This window comes from Mastigoproctus giganteus, chromosome 4 (assembly GCF_048544385.1).
Source record: "Mastigoproctus giganteus isolate SK-2022 chromosome 4, ASM4854438v1, whole genome shotgun sequence".
Lineage (NCBI taxonomy): Eukaryota > Metazoa > Arthropoda > Arachnida > Uropygi > Thelyphonidae > Mastigoproctus > Mastigoproctus giganteus.
The window spans coordinates 83,315,063-83,332,124 of record NC_143578.1 but is presented as its reverse complement, the minus strand read 5'-3'; the positions used below and the strand labels follow the sequence as shown (position 1 = coordinate 83,332,124).

At 38.9% G+C, this 17,062-nt stretch overlaps 1 protein-coding gene across 1 annotated transcript in view; it reads left to right on the top strand.

The window, feature by feature from the left end:
• Positions 1-17,062, top strand: part of asun (integrator complex subunit 13 asun) — a 409,288-nt gene that overhangs the window by 321,472 nt on the left and 70,754 nt on the right. The window contains exon 14 of the mRNA XM_090371642.1: positions 8,298-8,582. Coding sequence (XP_090227768.1) covers positions 8,298-8,582 — 285 coding nt within the window. The remainder of the gene's footprint in view (positions 1-8,297; positions 8,583-17,062) is intronic.

The window sequence follows — 17,062 nt, the reverse complement described above, 5'->3', positions numbered from 1 at the left end:
CGTGCACTTGTCTGTTCTAAATTAGATTATGGGTCCCAAGTGTACGCATCAGCAAGAAACAGCGTACTATGATGGCTAGACCCAGTCCATCATCCAGCATTCGCGTTGCTACTGGAGCTTTCAGAACATCCCCAGTCCAGAGTTTATATGCCGAAGCAGGTGAACCGCCACTGTCCCTGCGACAAAAGCAATTGTCACTAACATATAATATACTTTTAAACTGAAATCCCTGCCAGACAATAATATGTGTACATCCGTCTTCGAACCACTATGGAAAACTGCCACTATGGTATCTGTGTCCAAGATCTCCTCAGAGAGCTTAATATAATGCTAGACAATGTTACCCAGTCACTTCCACCTTGACATGCTTGCTTGCCGTCTTGCGACCTCTCCATTAAAAATTGGGCTAAGGCTATCACCCCATCTTCTTGTCTACCAACAACTCTATGCTGTCCACCGAGCCGAGTACTCTGACTTCTTGCCCGTCTTTACTGATGGCTTGAGGTCAGCATCATCTGTAGGATCTGCTGCCATCTTCCCAAATAAAATTATATCTGGCAGACTTCCCCATGAATGCTGCATATATATGGCTGAATTGTATGCTATAGAATTAGCCTTGGACCACATAAAAACCCACAATTTTTTTTTTTTTTTTTTTTTGTAGTTGTTGGCACATCGGCTTCTGTGGCCATAATGCACCTCACAAGGTTTTTTTGTTTTTTTTTTTGCAGTACTTTGATCCAAGCCCAAGGTGGGATTTGAACCCACAACCTTTGGGTTGCCAGGCAGGCACTTTACCCATCTGGTTAGCCCAGTCGGCAGGGCTATCACCCCATCTTCTGTCTACCAATAACTCTATGCTGCCCACCGAGCTGAGTACTCGGACTTCTTGCCCATCTTTACTGATGGCTTGAGGTCAGAGTCATCTGTCGGATCTGCTGCCATCTTCCCAAATAAAATTATATCTGGGAGACTTCCCCATGAATGCAGTATATATACGGCTGAATTGTATGCTATAGAATTAGCCTTGGACCACATAAAAACCAACAAGAATGAAAGGTGTATGGTGTATACCGATTCCTTAAGTATACTCCAGGCTTTATCTGGAATTAGGTTCAATCCTCATCTATCTTTGACCTGGGTCCAGCAGACGCTACTTTCTCTTTCTGAGTGTTCATTCGACATCCGTTTCTGCTGGATCCCAAGCCACATTGGGATCAAGGGTAATGAACTGGCTGATGTTGCAGCCAGGTCACTGCAACACGACAATACTCTTTGCATGTTAGTCCCCTATATAGACTACAGACATCTAATACATGCAGAATTACTCTCCCAATGGCAACAGTCTTGGGCAGGCCACAAACAAGCTGTATCAGATAAAGCCTGTAATCCAACACTGGCAGTCTAGTCTGCGCAGGAACCGCAGAGAGGAAGTTGTTTTAGCTTTCTGCACAGGACATAGTCATCTTATGCATGCATTTCTGCTGAGGGCAGATGACTCTCCTATGTGTGAGAATTGTGAAACCTTTTTAACTATTTGTCATATTTTAACTGAATGTTCACATTTTAGACATACTAACGTGATGGTTTTTTTTTTTTTGGCTGATGCTATCAGCTTGCTCATCTGGCTGAGCCGTATACACTCACCCAGATATTGTCTGACAATGATCATGTGTCTGCTGTTTTTAGCTTCCTAAAATCAGTAAACCTTTTGAGTGGTTCATTGTTGTAACAATCATTCCATCAATTGTTGTGAAAATTGATAGCTTAAATAAATTCAAGGATGAACTAGACAAACTATTGGAAGGAATGAATATGTGAAATGGGAAGAGTCTTTTTTTTTTTTTTGGCTGATGCTGTATCATCTTGCTCTTTTGCATCATTTGCTAATGCTACAGGGACGGGAAACACTTAAATAGAAAGGGAAAGGTTGCAGGAATATTTGCTGATGCTGTCAAATCAGTGTTAGGTAGGTCGGAAAACTGCTAGCTTGGGGGAAACACACATATATGAATAGATTAACAATAACTGCAGGCAAAAGAGAAAGTGATTCTTGCACTGCTGCTATTGGAACATGCAGAAGCTTGGAAAGCAAAGTACCGGGGATTCAAGCCCTGCTGTGGGTAATCATGAAAACGTGAACTCCATGGTCTGTTTTAGAGTAACTAAAAGTAAGAACAGGTTCAACTATACTTGCATGTACACCAATGCTAGGTGCATTGTAAGTAAATTTGATGAATTTTAAGTGCCGGTCAAGTCATCAAATGCAGACATTGTTGGGATATTAGAGACATGGTGTCACTTGGATATATGGGATGCAGAAAACAACTGTACAGAAAAATAGAGTGGGCCAGTAAATCAGAATGTCTTATAATGAGGGATTTTAACTTTCCAGATATTGACTGGAATTGGTGGGGGGGGGGTCAGTCACACACTAGCAAGACTTTTGTGAATTTATTGGTTGACTGTTTTCTAAGGTGCCTCCGTAGCCAGGTAGGAAGGAGCAGCAGTGCGTAGCACACGCTTCTTGATTAGACTGGGGTTCGAACCCGTCACCACCAAATACGGAGGATGCGGAAAGGTCAGGGAATGACCACCGCATATCCCGGAGCAATGTGGTCTTAGTTGCTAATGCTCCTAAAAGCCAAATAACAAACAAAACAAACGACTGTTTTCTACAGCAGTTTGTTAGACAGGCAACAAGAGAGCAATATTCTTTATCTGGTTATCAGCAGTGATTCTTCATATGTTAAGAATCTGCAGTTAAAAGAACCACTAAGTGGCAGTGTATTGATCTGGGGTTTAATTAAAGATGTAACTATCATCAGGGGTAAAGGGAAGGGTGTTTTATTTCTTAAAGGTGACTACAGTGGTCTCCGTTTTTATTTCTGTAGAGTGGGACCAATTAATGATGTTTCCAACAACAGTTTTAAATGGGAAGCATTCGGGAAAACAATCGTAGAAGCTACTAGACTTTTCATACCAACTAAGAAATACTGTTCAAGGCTTAGACCTAAATGAATGTCAGATGAACTGTTTAGTCACGTGACAGAGAAGAAAAATGAATGGGAGGCATATAAAACTATCAGGTGATACATATAATAGATATAAACTAGTCCGAAAATCAAGTCACAAAGAAAGTTATGCAAGCCAAGGCAGATTACGAGAAGTCTCTGGCAAAGAATGCCAAAAAAAGCAGCAAAGACTTCTTTACTTATATTAACAGTTGAAGGAAGAGGGTCAAATCACATTAGTCCACTTAATATTGGTGTTTTAACTGGTGATGAAGTTGCTCAGGTTGCTGACAAGTTGAATAGGTATTTTGCATCTACAATTCACTCATGAGGAATTATTTAGGAACGGGGATGCCAGAATTTTATCAAACACTAACAGCAACCTGAATGATTTTGCGATAATTGAAAGGAAAATGAATGAGAAATTGCTGAAGATGGGCATAAAAAAGTGCCTGGAATGGATGGGATCTATCCAGTCATATTAAGGGAGGCAGCAAATGAAGTAAGCAAACCCTTATCAATAATTACGAGAGCATCCTTAGATTTAGGGGAGGTCCCCATGGACTGGAGATGCAAATTCATAAAGGGGAATGAAAGGGTGACATGAGTAATTATAGACCTGTTAGCTTAACTTCTGTTCCAAGGAAAATAATGGAGTCACTGGTTAAAGAAGTAATGCAGGGCCACCTGGACAGGAGTGTAGTTATATTTCAGTTACAACATGGGTTTTTCAAGGGAAGATCTTGTCTGGCCAATTTGATTCGATACTATGATGCAGTAACAAAGGAAATGGATGCAAAAATGATTCTGATATCATATTCTTAGATTTTAGGAATGCTTTTGATACTGATCCACACAAAACACTGTTATACAAATGGGAGCAATTTGGTGGCACTAAGGGAAAGTTTCTGCTGTGGATAAAGGGGGATGGTTAAGTGGGAGGGGGAGGAAGTTATCAGTGGACACTGCTCTTTTTGGACTAATGTTATTAGTGGAATCCCACAGAGTTTAGTGCTGAGCCCACTGATGTTTTCTGTATTTATTAATGTTATTAATAAATACAGAAAACATCAGTGCACTACAGTCCTACACTGCAACCCTTTGTATATGATACAAAGGGTTGCAGTGCAGTTAATGGCAGTATAGAACGTATGCTGCTATAACAAGATCTAGAAAAATTAGACAGATGACAATTGAAGTTTGAGAAATGCAAGGTACTGCATATGGGTAGCAATAATCCCAAAATAACGTATCATCTGTGTATGGATCCAGATGATACACTCAGGGTGGTAGAAAATGAAAAAGACCTGGGAGTAATTGTACAGTCAGATATGAAGTTCTGTGAGCATTGCTGATAGGCTAGCGGGCACAGCTAATGGGGTTTTGTGAATGATATACATTAATTTTGCTAGCAGTACCTGGATAGGGGCGGTGTTTCTCCATGTGGTGTGGGTGCCACACCTCGACCCCTGCTTATGTTGGTTCACACCTGGGTGGTCACCCACCATGTACTTGTGCATGGAGGTTATACCCAGGATTACTAACAGTCCCACCATCGTGAAGGTGCAAGCAGAGGATTTGGCTGTCACAGACCATCCGGTCTTCACCGAAATTGGGTCCACTTGACTTGAGTGTCACCCGAATATCAGTTCCATCGGCGTTTTAGACTCCTAGGTAGCAAGTACAGTTTGTCTGGCATATCTGAGAGAATGTCTGTGACAACCTCAAGGACCAATTGAACATTGACGGTCTAATTTGCACAGGAACCATAAAGAGGAAGTTGTTCTAACTAGGCCCCACATAGAACTTGACGCAGAGCTATCTGCTGAGGGCATACAATCATCCTATTTGTAGAAATTGTGAGACCATTTTCACAGTCCGTCACATTTTAATTGAATGTACATATTTTAGTAATGAACATCATTGGTGTTTTACCCATCCGTCTAAGTTTTATATGCTCAGATTTTATCAGACAATCATGATGTGTAGACATATTTAATTTTTACAACTTATTAATTTATATAATTTAATTTAATTATATAATCGGATAATCACTTCCTATTTCCCTTATAGCAAAATTCCTGTATATCATTGACAAGACACAATGAGGATTCCAGTCAGCTTGTCTTCACCACACTGCTCAGAGAACTTCATATCAGACTATACACAATTATATCCAGATCCTTTTCATACTATGATTTTTTAGTGTTTCTCACCAACCATTGAAGTAAAAAAAACGAAAGACGAAAAAACCAAATTCTTAAAATTTTAATATTTACAATAAATTTATTTACAAACAAAACAAAATACCATATTACTGATGATAGCAATTTTAAAATAAGACAACTGTGATATACAGTAAATATACAAGGTGATAATACAAATACCGAATTTAAAATACAATAAAATATACTAGGTTAAAAGCGCTAAAATATTAACTGAAGCTTTCAAAGGCCTCTGCCTTCTTTCTCAACAGTGTATTTCTATTCTGCGGTGCATCATTAAATACCAGCAGGTTCCTTTTCATTTTCCAATGTAGTACCACAAAGTTTATATATTTTTCTGTGATCAGTACTCTACATTTATCAATGTTAAACTTCACTTACATTCCACAGCCCAGCTGATTTTTCTAGATTTTTTGCAGCAGCTTGCCTTTGTTACTATCATTAACTGTCCTGCAAACATTTGCATCATATGCAAACTTAGACATTAAGCCTGATATACCTCATCAATATCATTAATAAATACAAAAAACAACAATCAGCCCAGCACCAAAACCTGTGGAACTCCACTAATAACATTAGTCCACGAAAAGCAGTGTCCACTGATAACCATTTTCTATCTTCTCCAACTCATCCATCACTTTTCCTTAATGTGACACTGCTCCAGTTTGTATAGCAGTCTTTTATGTGCAAAAGCTTTCCTGAAATCCAAGTATATGATATCAAAATTATTTTGTGCTCCCAGTTCCTTTGTCACTGCATCATAGTATCCAATCCAATCAAATCAAATTGGACAGACAAGATTTCCCCTTAACAAACCCATGCTGTGACTGAAGTATAACTGCACTCCTATATAGATGGTCCTGCATTACTTCTTTAACCAGTGTAAGATTAACCAGGGACTTCATTATTTTTCCTGAGACAGGGAAAAAATAATGGAGTCACAGGTTAATCTTACAGGTCTAATTATTCATGTCACCCTTTAATCCAGCTTTTTCAATTGGGAATATATTCACACATGTCCAGTCCAGGGGGTGCTCCCCTAAATACAAAGATGCACTCATAATTGTGGCTAAGGATATGCTTACCTCCTTGGCTGCCTCCCTTAATTTAATTGAATAGATCCCACTCCCTTTTTTATGTTTAACTTCATCAATCTCTCTCTCTCTCTCTCTCTCTCTCTCTCTCTCTCTCTCTCTCCTGTAGCACATGCTTCTTGATTAGACCGGGGTTCGAGCCCGTCACCACCAAATATGGAGGATGCAGAAAGGTCAGGGAATGACCACCATATATTCCCGGAGCAATATGGCCTTAGTTGCTAATACTCCTAAAAAAAACCAAATAACAAAGGAAAAATCTCTCTCTCTCTTTTTTCCGCTTTTCTCTCAATTATCGCAAAATAATTTATCTCCCTGTTAGTTCGACTTCTGGTATCTCCCCCGCTCACTAAAGAACTTTTCTGTGAATGTAGATTCAGAACACCTATTCAGTCTGTCAGCAACCTGAGCAGCACCAATATGATTCAACCTCTTTCTTCTGCTGTTAATATAAGTGTAGAAGTCTTGGCTGTTTTCCTTGGCATTCTTTGCCAGAGTGTTCTTATAATCTGCCTTGGTTTGCCTAACCTCCTTTGTGACTTGATTTTCAGACTAGTTTATATCTCTGCCACATGTCTCGAAGATCATCTGCATCCAGAAATACAGTTCAGGGTAAAAGCCTTGAACTGTATTTCTTAGTTGGTATGAAAAGCTTAGGAGCTCCTATGATTGCTTCCCATTTTGAGTTTGTTGTTGGTAACAAAATTAGCTAGTTCCATTATATAGAATTTAAAAATGTGTGAGACCAGTGTAGTTTCCTTTACAAAAGCAAATACCCTTCCCTTGATGGTAGTTGCATCTTTAAGTAAATCTCCAACTCTTAATTTTTATTTTCCCAGTGCTTAAATTATCAGTACACTGTGATAACTGCTGTTTAGTGATTCTTTTATCTGAAAATTCTTAATGCACGAAAACTACTGCTGATAATCAGATTAAGAGTATTGTTCTCTCGTGTTGTCTCTCTAACCATGATGTAGAAAACTGTTATCCAGCAAATCTACAAAAGTCTTGCTAGTGTGTGTGTGTGTGTGTGTGTGTGTGTGTGTGTGTGTGTGTGTGTGTGTGTGTGTGTGTGTGTGTGTGTGTGTGTGTGTGTGTGTGTGTGTGTGTGACCAATCCACAAGTTCCAGTCAATAACTGGAAAGTTAAATACCCAATCCATTATAAGACATTCTGATTTATTGACCCACTATTTCTCTGTACAGTTATTCATTGTACTCATTACAATCATTCAGCCTATAACACACTCATACTCCCAATTTTGTTTTCCCAGTGTTTATATCACACCAAACTGACTCAAAATGCACTGACCACCCATGTCAACTGGATGCACTGCTTTAGATTTTGTGTACTTCTTAAATAAGACCATAACCCATAACCCCTCCCACCCTCTCTTCACCAATAATATCTACATCCTGTGGGATCTTTGCTTTGTGTTTTGAGGATTGCTGCTGCTTTGCTTGAAGTGCAAGTGCAAACTTTGGCTTTGAGGTAGGCAGCTGAGAGCTTGATGGACCCCAACAATTCCTTTGAGGGCATGCACTCTGTTCTTCAAGCTCTCATAAATGCCCATCAGAACCTAATTTATTTTTTGTTCGTTTCATTTTTTGCATGTGGATCATGCAAAATTGTCTATTTAAATTTTCAGCTGTGTGTAATTATCCATTTTCTGTCTAAAAATCTACAAAGTGACTCAATTTGGTTAAAATCATCCTGTATTTTACAAATAAGGATGGTACTTAGTGGTATACTTATACAATTAAAGTTTATTCTGTAAAGTGTCCTGTCAGTAATTCATACTCCAGTCAGAAAATCTAAATTGAGGGAGAGGAATCGGGGATAAACAACATTTTGCAAAAGGTAGGAAACTTGCATTATATCTTTTTTGAACATTTATAGGTAAGTTATTAAATTCTTTATAAGTATGAAATAATTTTCATGTACTTTATTAATTATACTGTTAGAGAGGAGCAATATCGAATGTTATGGAATGAACTTGAAGTTTTCATCCGAGTCAACTGTGTTACTGCAGAACATCGTAGCATTCTTGACTGTTTACTGGAATGCCGAAAACCTAACAGTGATAGTGACAGCAGCAGTACCATTAATAATAATAAGTTGCAGCAGTCTGCATCTTCATCAGCTTCTTCATCAGTTGCAAGTAATTTAATGGCAGGTGTAAAGAAAACTGCCGAGAAAATATTTGTCAAAGAAGAAAAGATGGATATTGAACCCAAAAAAGAAGAACAGTAAGCAAAAAATTTTCTGATTTTTAAATTATGATAATCATTTTTGTTTCATTGATTAATTGAACTCAGCTTACAATTTGTGTTATGCATTATTATATTATGGTGTTGGTATGTAATTTATATACTGATGTATAAAGGCAATATGTTATTTATATTTTTATGTTCATCATTCTTTCAAAATTTATGTGAAACATAACCATAATTGAAATTAAGGAAACAGAACAGTAAACTCTTGGTATTTGCCGTTTTGTATTCAGTGTTTCAGTTATTCGTGGTTGTTTTTTTTTTCTTTTAATAATTTTTTTTGTTAAGAAGTTGCAAGCTGTTAAAAATTGCCACTAGAATATTCAGTAATCAGTTAACTGCTATTAGTTATCAGTAGACTACAGATTATATGCAATTGCATATGTGCATATGCAAATGCATATTGTGGCCATTGTAGTCATTAGTGCATATAAATGCATATAACATGAATATTACAAACAATACTGCATATTGCTTAACTTGATAATTCTTTCAAATGTTGATCTAAGTAACAAGTCACCATGTTGCAATTAAATTGGCATGGGATAATATTTCGCTGAGCATGGGAAAATTTCTCAGATCAGCATGGGAAATTTTATTATTAGTAATTGGCCACACGGTGCAAGGAGGCCTATGGTTTACGTTGCACCAGCCAAAATAAAAATAAATTAATAATAAGAAGAAAATTTAAAAAATAATAATAATAATAATTAATAAGAGAAAAGGAAATGGACAACCTATACATTTTCCTCCTCCCTTGGGTAATTATCCAGCTGACTTTTGAATTTCCCCAGGCTGTCAGCCTCTACCACCCATGTGGATTAAAGCATAGCTGCCATTTTTCTGACCATCTCTGAAGCCTATCTAGGTCATTCTGAAGAAGTTCTGCTTGCCAGCAATCATTAACTATTCTACCAATCTTTACATAATCTGCAAATTTAGACATCATGCTCTCTATCCCTTCATCGGTGTCATTTATGAAAATCAAAAATAACAATGGTCCTAATACTGATTCTTGGGGAACCCCACTTCTTACATCAACCCAATCTGAGGAATAACCATTTATCACAACCCGCTGCCTCTGGCTCCTGCCCTGAAGCCACCCTGCTATCCATCTAAGGATTTTCCCTGTGATCCAATCTGTTCCAGCTTATAAAGTAACCACTCATGTGGGAATGAGTCGTATGCTTTGCTGAAATCCAAATAAACAACGTTGAAATTATTCCCTGTCCAGCTCTTGAGTGACCCTGTCAAAATAGCTAACCAGATTAGTTAAACATGATTTTCCCTTTACAAAACCATGCTGAGCATCCTTCAGAATTCCATTTCTATCTAAGTGATCCTGAATTCCACCCTTGATCATAGTCTCCATTATTTTCCCTACTACTGCAGTTAGACTAACCAGCTGGTAATTTCCCACTTTACTTTTAGAACTGCTCTTATGTATTGGAGATACATTGGCACTTTTCCAATCCAACGGAATCACTCCCAACTGCAGTGATGCTCTCATAATTAGCCTCAATGGTTCAATGCACTCACTTGCCGCTTCCCTTAAGATTATAGGGTAAATGCTATAAAATCCCAGGAGCCTTACTGGCCTGTAAGCTCAAAAGTTTTTTCATTAAATAAACGTAAAATTTCAACATCTTTAATTACATTTTTTTCAATTTCACTTCCAGAATTTCTGATTGACGTGAAGGATTTTCTTCTGTAAATATTGATGCAAAGTGACTGTTGAGTTCATCTGCAACTCAACAGTTCAGCTGGGGTATCTAATATTATCCCATCCATTACATAAGGGTCCGATCTGGTTTGTCCTCTTCTTTGCATTTATATATGTGAAGAATTCCTTATCCCTACCCCTCTTTGCCAGCGATTTCTCATAATCTGCCTTTGCCAGCCTAACCTTTTCAGTGGCATTATTACAGATCAATTTGTAGCTGTTATAGGCTTCAGTACTTTTTATTGCTCTGTAACTTTTCTATGCCATCTTTTTCTGCTCAAGTAATCTGGCAACTTCATTATTCATCCAACTTGGAATCCTCCTCTTGGATTATTTTTTTTTTAATGGTATATAAGCATTCAGGGCTTCTGTGATTAATGTTTTAAAGATATGTCATAATTCAATTATATTCGCTCTCTGTGAGATACCTACCCAGTTAATAGAGGCCATGTAGCATCTTAAACCGTCGTAATTTCCCTTCCTGAAATTTTAATTCATTCCTTTGCCTTTAACTACTGCTGCCTCTCTCTCTTTCTCTCTTCATTGTCCATCATAGAACTCCATGATCACTTCCAGCTACTGGTTCTTGTACTGTCAGTCCTATTATGTCATCTGGTTTATGTGTGATGATGAGGTCCAGAGTATTTTTTTGCCTAGTACTTTCCCTGACATGTTGATATAAATAGTAATCATCTAATTGATTTAAAAATTTTGTCCCCCATGTGGAGTTTCCTTCTCATTTGCTCCAATCAATTAGAGGCAAATTAAAATCACCCATAATAAGACATTCACACTTACTTGCCCATTCCATTTGTATGTAGAGGCTCACATCGTAATCTTCACAGTCACCTGGCCTATAGATTACTCCCACTCTCATTATACCTCTCTTTCCAACTATTTCACACCATACAGATTCTATACTAGCATGCGAAACATCTGAATTGGGAAAGCTTTAGTCACACTCAGGCTACTTTTGATAAGAAGCATAACTCCACTGCCCTTTCTATCTTCCCTGTCCTTCCTAAATACATTATACATATCATACTGAAACTCATCATCTGTTATCTCCAGGGGGCACCACATTTCTATAAGCCCTATTATGCCAGCATTACTTATCCTAACCAGCAGTTCAAATTCACTCATTTTATTGATGACACTTCTGACATTACTGTATAAACAATTAAGACTTAATGTTCTTGTATAGTTAACTAGCCTGACACACCCCTTAAAGTTATTTAAGCTCTCTTCCTCCGGCATTTGCTACCCACTCATTTGAAACACTTTTGCCCCCAGAACATGTTGCTACACTGTTCAGTTGTGGTAACAAACAAATACTCTTGAGGTATGTGCAATAGTTAATTTTACCAATGCTATCAGATAAACGCGTATCTATATTGCCCTTGTTTCCCCCCCCCCAACTACCAGTTTCCTTGAACCTTTAAGGTGTCCTCAATAATACTGTCAAAAACTTTTGCACCACCTTTATTTAAATGTACCCCGTCTCTACAAAACAAATTCCTTCTAACTTGAAGTGTGGGCCAAGCTGATAGAAATCCCAATCCCCCCCCCCCAAAGCCTTGCAGAGTCCTTCAAGTCTCAAGTTAATCCACAAGACTTTCAGCATATAATCCCTCCTATCATGCCTGGGCAGAATTGCAGACACATAGACATTGTGACCTAACTCGTGACATTTCTTCGGAATGGTCCTATATTTGTCTAACAAATTGTCAGATCATGTATGCTTAATGTCATTGGTCCCCCAAGTGAATCAGGAGTGCATCACTTGGTAGGTTGCTAGAGTCTTGAGTCCCTGACGAGCTTCCAGTTACATTATTCTCGAGAGCAAGCACCCGTTTTTTTCAGTGACTCAAATTGTTCTAGCAATGCACCAAATTGTAACTTAAGATCAGTGCACTCCTTACAACAGTGACAAAGAAAAGACTCTCCAGATGAGCTAGAATTATCCACTAGGTTTGGGTAAAGTACCTGCCCGGCAACCCAAAGGTCGCGGGTTCAATTCCCGCCTCGGGCTTGGATCAAAGTATTGCAAAAACCTTGGGAGGTGCAATATGGCCACAGAAGCCGATGCGCCAACAACTACCAAATCAAAAAAAAAAATCCACTAGGTCGACCTTGGAATACATGCCACAGGTTCTGCAAAGGATAAAATCATGACTCACCTGGAAATTGCCATCGGCTATTTATGTATGAGTCATGTACCCTCTGAGGAAGTGTTGAAGGCGACTCTTGTAATAACCATGGCGCCTCCGTAGCCAGGTGGGAAGGAGCAGCAGTGCATAACACACGTTTCTTGATTAGACCGGGGTTCGAGCCCATCACCACCAAATACGTAGGATCTGGAAAGGTCAGGGAATGACCACAGCATATCCTGGAGCAATATTGCCTTAGTTGCTAATGCTCGTAAAAAATAAAAATAGCAATGTAATAACCATTATAAAATTTACTAATTATTAATAAAACAAACTTTCAAAAAATTATATTTATAATATAAAAAAATGAATCAAACTATTATGGGGAAAAGAAAAAAACTTATTAAAATTTTGTAAGATCCAAATCTTACATTAAGTTGATGTTATGTTTATATGTGTATATTTTTATTGTTTTGGAAAGAAAGAATATGGTATAAAAAATATGAGACTTGTGTCTTGTGTTAAAGGGAGGCAATCAGCAGACTCCTTGTAATTTTGAAAAAAAGGAAAGAAATATGTTTATTTCTGGTGTTGAGGGAGCACCACCGGTAGAGAGTAGGTAATAGGGAAAACATTAAAGGGGAAAGGAAATAAGCTGTTTGAGAGTAAACTGCACAACACTTAGTAAACATGAGAAAAAAGTTGGGCCAAGTAGTACCATCTGATGATCTTCAAGCAAATGAAGTAGTAGGTAGTATGTCAAAATAGTGAAAACGAAATGAAAGAGACTGAGCAATTCCAGATCGTAACGCGTAGCAGGCACTTAACCGGGGTGGGTAAAGTGCCTGCCTGGCAACCCAAAGGTCATGGATTTGAATCCCGCCTTGGGCTTGGATCAAAGTACTGCAATAACCTTGGGAGGTGCATTATGGCCACAGAAGCCGATGCGCCAACAGCTACCCAAAAAAAAAAAAAAATAAATAAAAAGATCGTAACGTAAATATGAAAAAACCCCTTACTACACTGTCAGAGAGTGGAAATCTGGTAGACATAGAAGACTCCAGTGGGGAATCGCTGTTCTAGAGTTGCAAGAGGACAGTGATGAAGCATCAAAAATAACAGATAAAAGGGACTGCTGATAAGTGTTGCCCGGCAAGTGGCAGAGATAGAAAACAACTGGGAATTCCATGGGGAAAGGGTCCCGGAAAGAGATGGTAGTATGCAAATTGAGAAAATATTGCTAGAAAGTGAACAAAAAGAAAATAATAAATAAAATAAACGTGTAAATACTCCACAGTTTTATTGCTATTTTGCTATTCATTCTCATGCTATAAAACTACATCAGATAAGACATTTTCGGTAAAGAAGCCAAAAATTAAATCTGTTAGAAAACTTTGTATGAAAATGTGGATTGCCAATCACAGAAAGGATTTTGCTATAGATGGCATTATTGTGTTCTGTGTTGTTTGCGGAAAGATCATTCCAAGCAAGAAAAAATTCCAAATCAACCAACATCTGAAAACAGCGTCGCATATTATGGCCAAGCAAAGGAAAAGTAAAAAAAAATTTCCAGAGCAGTCACTTTTAACCAAGCCACATAATTCAAAAAAAGAGAAAAGTGATTTTGCAATATTCCTTTCAATAAGTTAAACAGAGTCTTCAAGCAATTTTTGAAAAAATATTGTATAAATCAAAATATTCCAGACAAATTTACCTTGAGAAAGAATTACCTTAATGCTATTTATGATGACATTATTCACAAAATTCATCAAAATATTAGAGAAAACTACATTTGGATGTCCATCAACAAAATGACAGATGTTTGTGGCCACTATATTGCACATTTTATATGTGGGAAATTAAATGCAGAACTGCATTAGCACATACCATTATAGTGATGCAATCTTTTTGCATCTTATATCCCGGTGCTGTATATTCAGTCATTGAGGCCAGTGTCTTCCAATTAAGGTAGACACTTGCCTTCCAGTTAAGGTCAGTATATCACAGTTGTATATTTGGTCTTTAACCAAACTTCAATCAGCTATTTCCTTCTGTAGTTTTTCATGATAAACAGAAATTGCTGCACTATCTACTTCTCACCCTGAATCAACAACTGTTGAAAAAACATCAAAACTTAAATTTGTTCAACCATTCAATGTTAGCCTTGAATGAAGGATCTCCGCCTAGTTTTTTTATTGATTTCAGTGGCTTTTTTGATTATTATATGTCCCAGCAATGGAATTCTGTGGCTACATTTTTGAACAAACCATTGAAATATTACAGTATCCAATTGTTCATTTTTAGCAAGCTTCATTGTTTTTACAACTTTTAACATAACCATCAGTGGTAACACCATCAAAAGTTACCTAAGCAACAGAACCATCAAAGTCACCGCCCCCCCCCCATGGCACACTCTCCAGGCATGTCCATTGGGGCTGCCCTCAAGGTCTTAGTCCTTGGCCCACTACTGTGGAATATTGTCTTGGACCTTTCTTAACATCGATCTCCATGAAGTACAATCTCAGGCATTTTCAGATAATCTCATTCTGATGATACAGGCAAACTCAAGAGCCGCGTTAGAGGTCCTTGCAAATTGGGCCCTGACCACTCTCCAAGAATGGACAAACGGAAATCAACTCAAAATATCCCCCACAAAAACAAACTTCATCCTACTAAAGGGATGCCTTGATCTTAGGCAGCCTCCGCATATAAAAATTGAGCAGGAAACTATCAAATTCTCCACCCAACTGAAATACCTAGGTGTAATATTGGACCAAAACCTGTCATTTCGGGACCATCTGAAATATCTCCATGAAAAAATAAGACGCTACGCAGCCATGGTTGCCAGGGTCATGCGTAAAGAATGGGGCTTGAAAAAGTGAGTCCTCCAACTGTTCTACAAAACTATCTTCACTCCGATCGTCACCTTCGCATCCGCCACATGGTTTCAAAAAACTACAACAGCAGTAAACAGATGTATCACAGACCAAATTCACAGATCCATCCTCCTAACCATCACTCGCGCTTGCCACACGGTGAGCACCCATGCTCTGCTGGTGCTCGCCAGCACTTTTCCGCTGGACTTAGAAATCATACAACGTGGCCTACTGTACTACCTAGACAAGGGTACCCCACAGACTTTTCTCGAGTTCACTATTGACCTAACCAGCAACAGAAATGTGGAAAAGAAGAGGATACAAACTCACCCCCAGCAGGCATGGCAGGAAAGGTGGAGCAACTCTCAAAAGGGAGAGATCACAAAGAAGTTTCTACCAATATTGAACAAAACTACCCAACCTCACCCAACTGGTTCTCCTGAGGTCTACAGAGGTACGTTAAGAGTAACGTACCTCTTAACTGGACATGGGGTGATTAATGCCAAACTGTCTCTACTTGGGATCCAGGATGATTCAACTTGCACTTGTGGGGGGCTGGAGAGCTGACAGCACCTCATGTATGACTGCAGGCTCTATGAAGTTGTTGTTATTTGGTTTTTAGGAGAACTAGCAACTAACGCCATATTGCTTCGGGGATATGCGATGGTCATTCCCTGACCTTTCTGCATCCTCCGTATTTGGTGGTGTTGGGCTTGAACCCCGGTCTAATCAAGAAGCATGTGCTACGCACTGCTGCTCCTTCCCACCTGGCTACGGAGGCGCCACTCTATGAAGAACTATGTGGTGTTTTACTCACCAGAATCCACAACTTACCACAGGGACAAGAACATCAACATCACCTCCTAGACACGAAGGAGGAGTATCAAGCCGTCTCAGATTACGCACAGGCACTGTTCGCGAGGAGGAGAAACCAAATGGCCGCAGCCCACAACCCACTACCATTATAACCAAAGAACATCTGTTCTTCAGCTCGCTTGGACTGGGACACCAGAAATGACCCACCCCCCAAGAATTAGAAAACTCAGGAAACAAACTATACCAAAATAAATTAACGTGGATGGGACCCGTGTCCCATGAAAGACAAATGGAGATGACTACCAAACTTAGACACCCCACCAGCTGGGTCTAGTAGTAGTAGTAGTAGTAGTGGTGGCACATGATGCAAGAAAGCAAGTGTAGGAGCTTATGCAGCATCAGCCAAAAAAAAAAAAAAAAAAATCACACCATTCCCTCCAAATGCCTGTCCAGTTCCTCCTTAAATTTATTTAACCTATCAACTTCCACAACGACAGATGGAAGTTTGTTCCACCAATTAACCACCTGCTGGCTAAAGGCAAATTTCCGCACATCTATTCTACATCTGTCCTTTCTTAATTTGAACTTATGTCCCCGTAGGTTGGTAATCTGAACAAGTGGAAGGATCCCATCAGAATTCAGCATGCTGAACCCATTCAAGGCCTTATAGACCTCAATCAGATCACCGCGCAGGTGCCTAGTCTCCAGCCACTGCAATTTGCAGAACTTAAGCCTCTCTTGATAAGAGAATCCCTTCATTCCCCTCACCAATCGTGTTGCTCTTCTCTGTACACGCTCAAGCAAATCTACATCCTTCCTAAAATGAGGCCTCCAGACCTGTACGCAGTACTCAAGGCGTGGCCAGACCATTGCCTTATACAGAGGGACAAT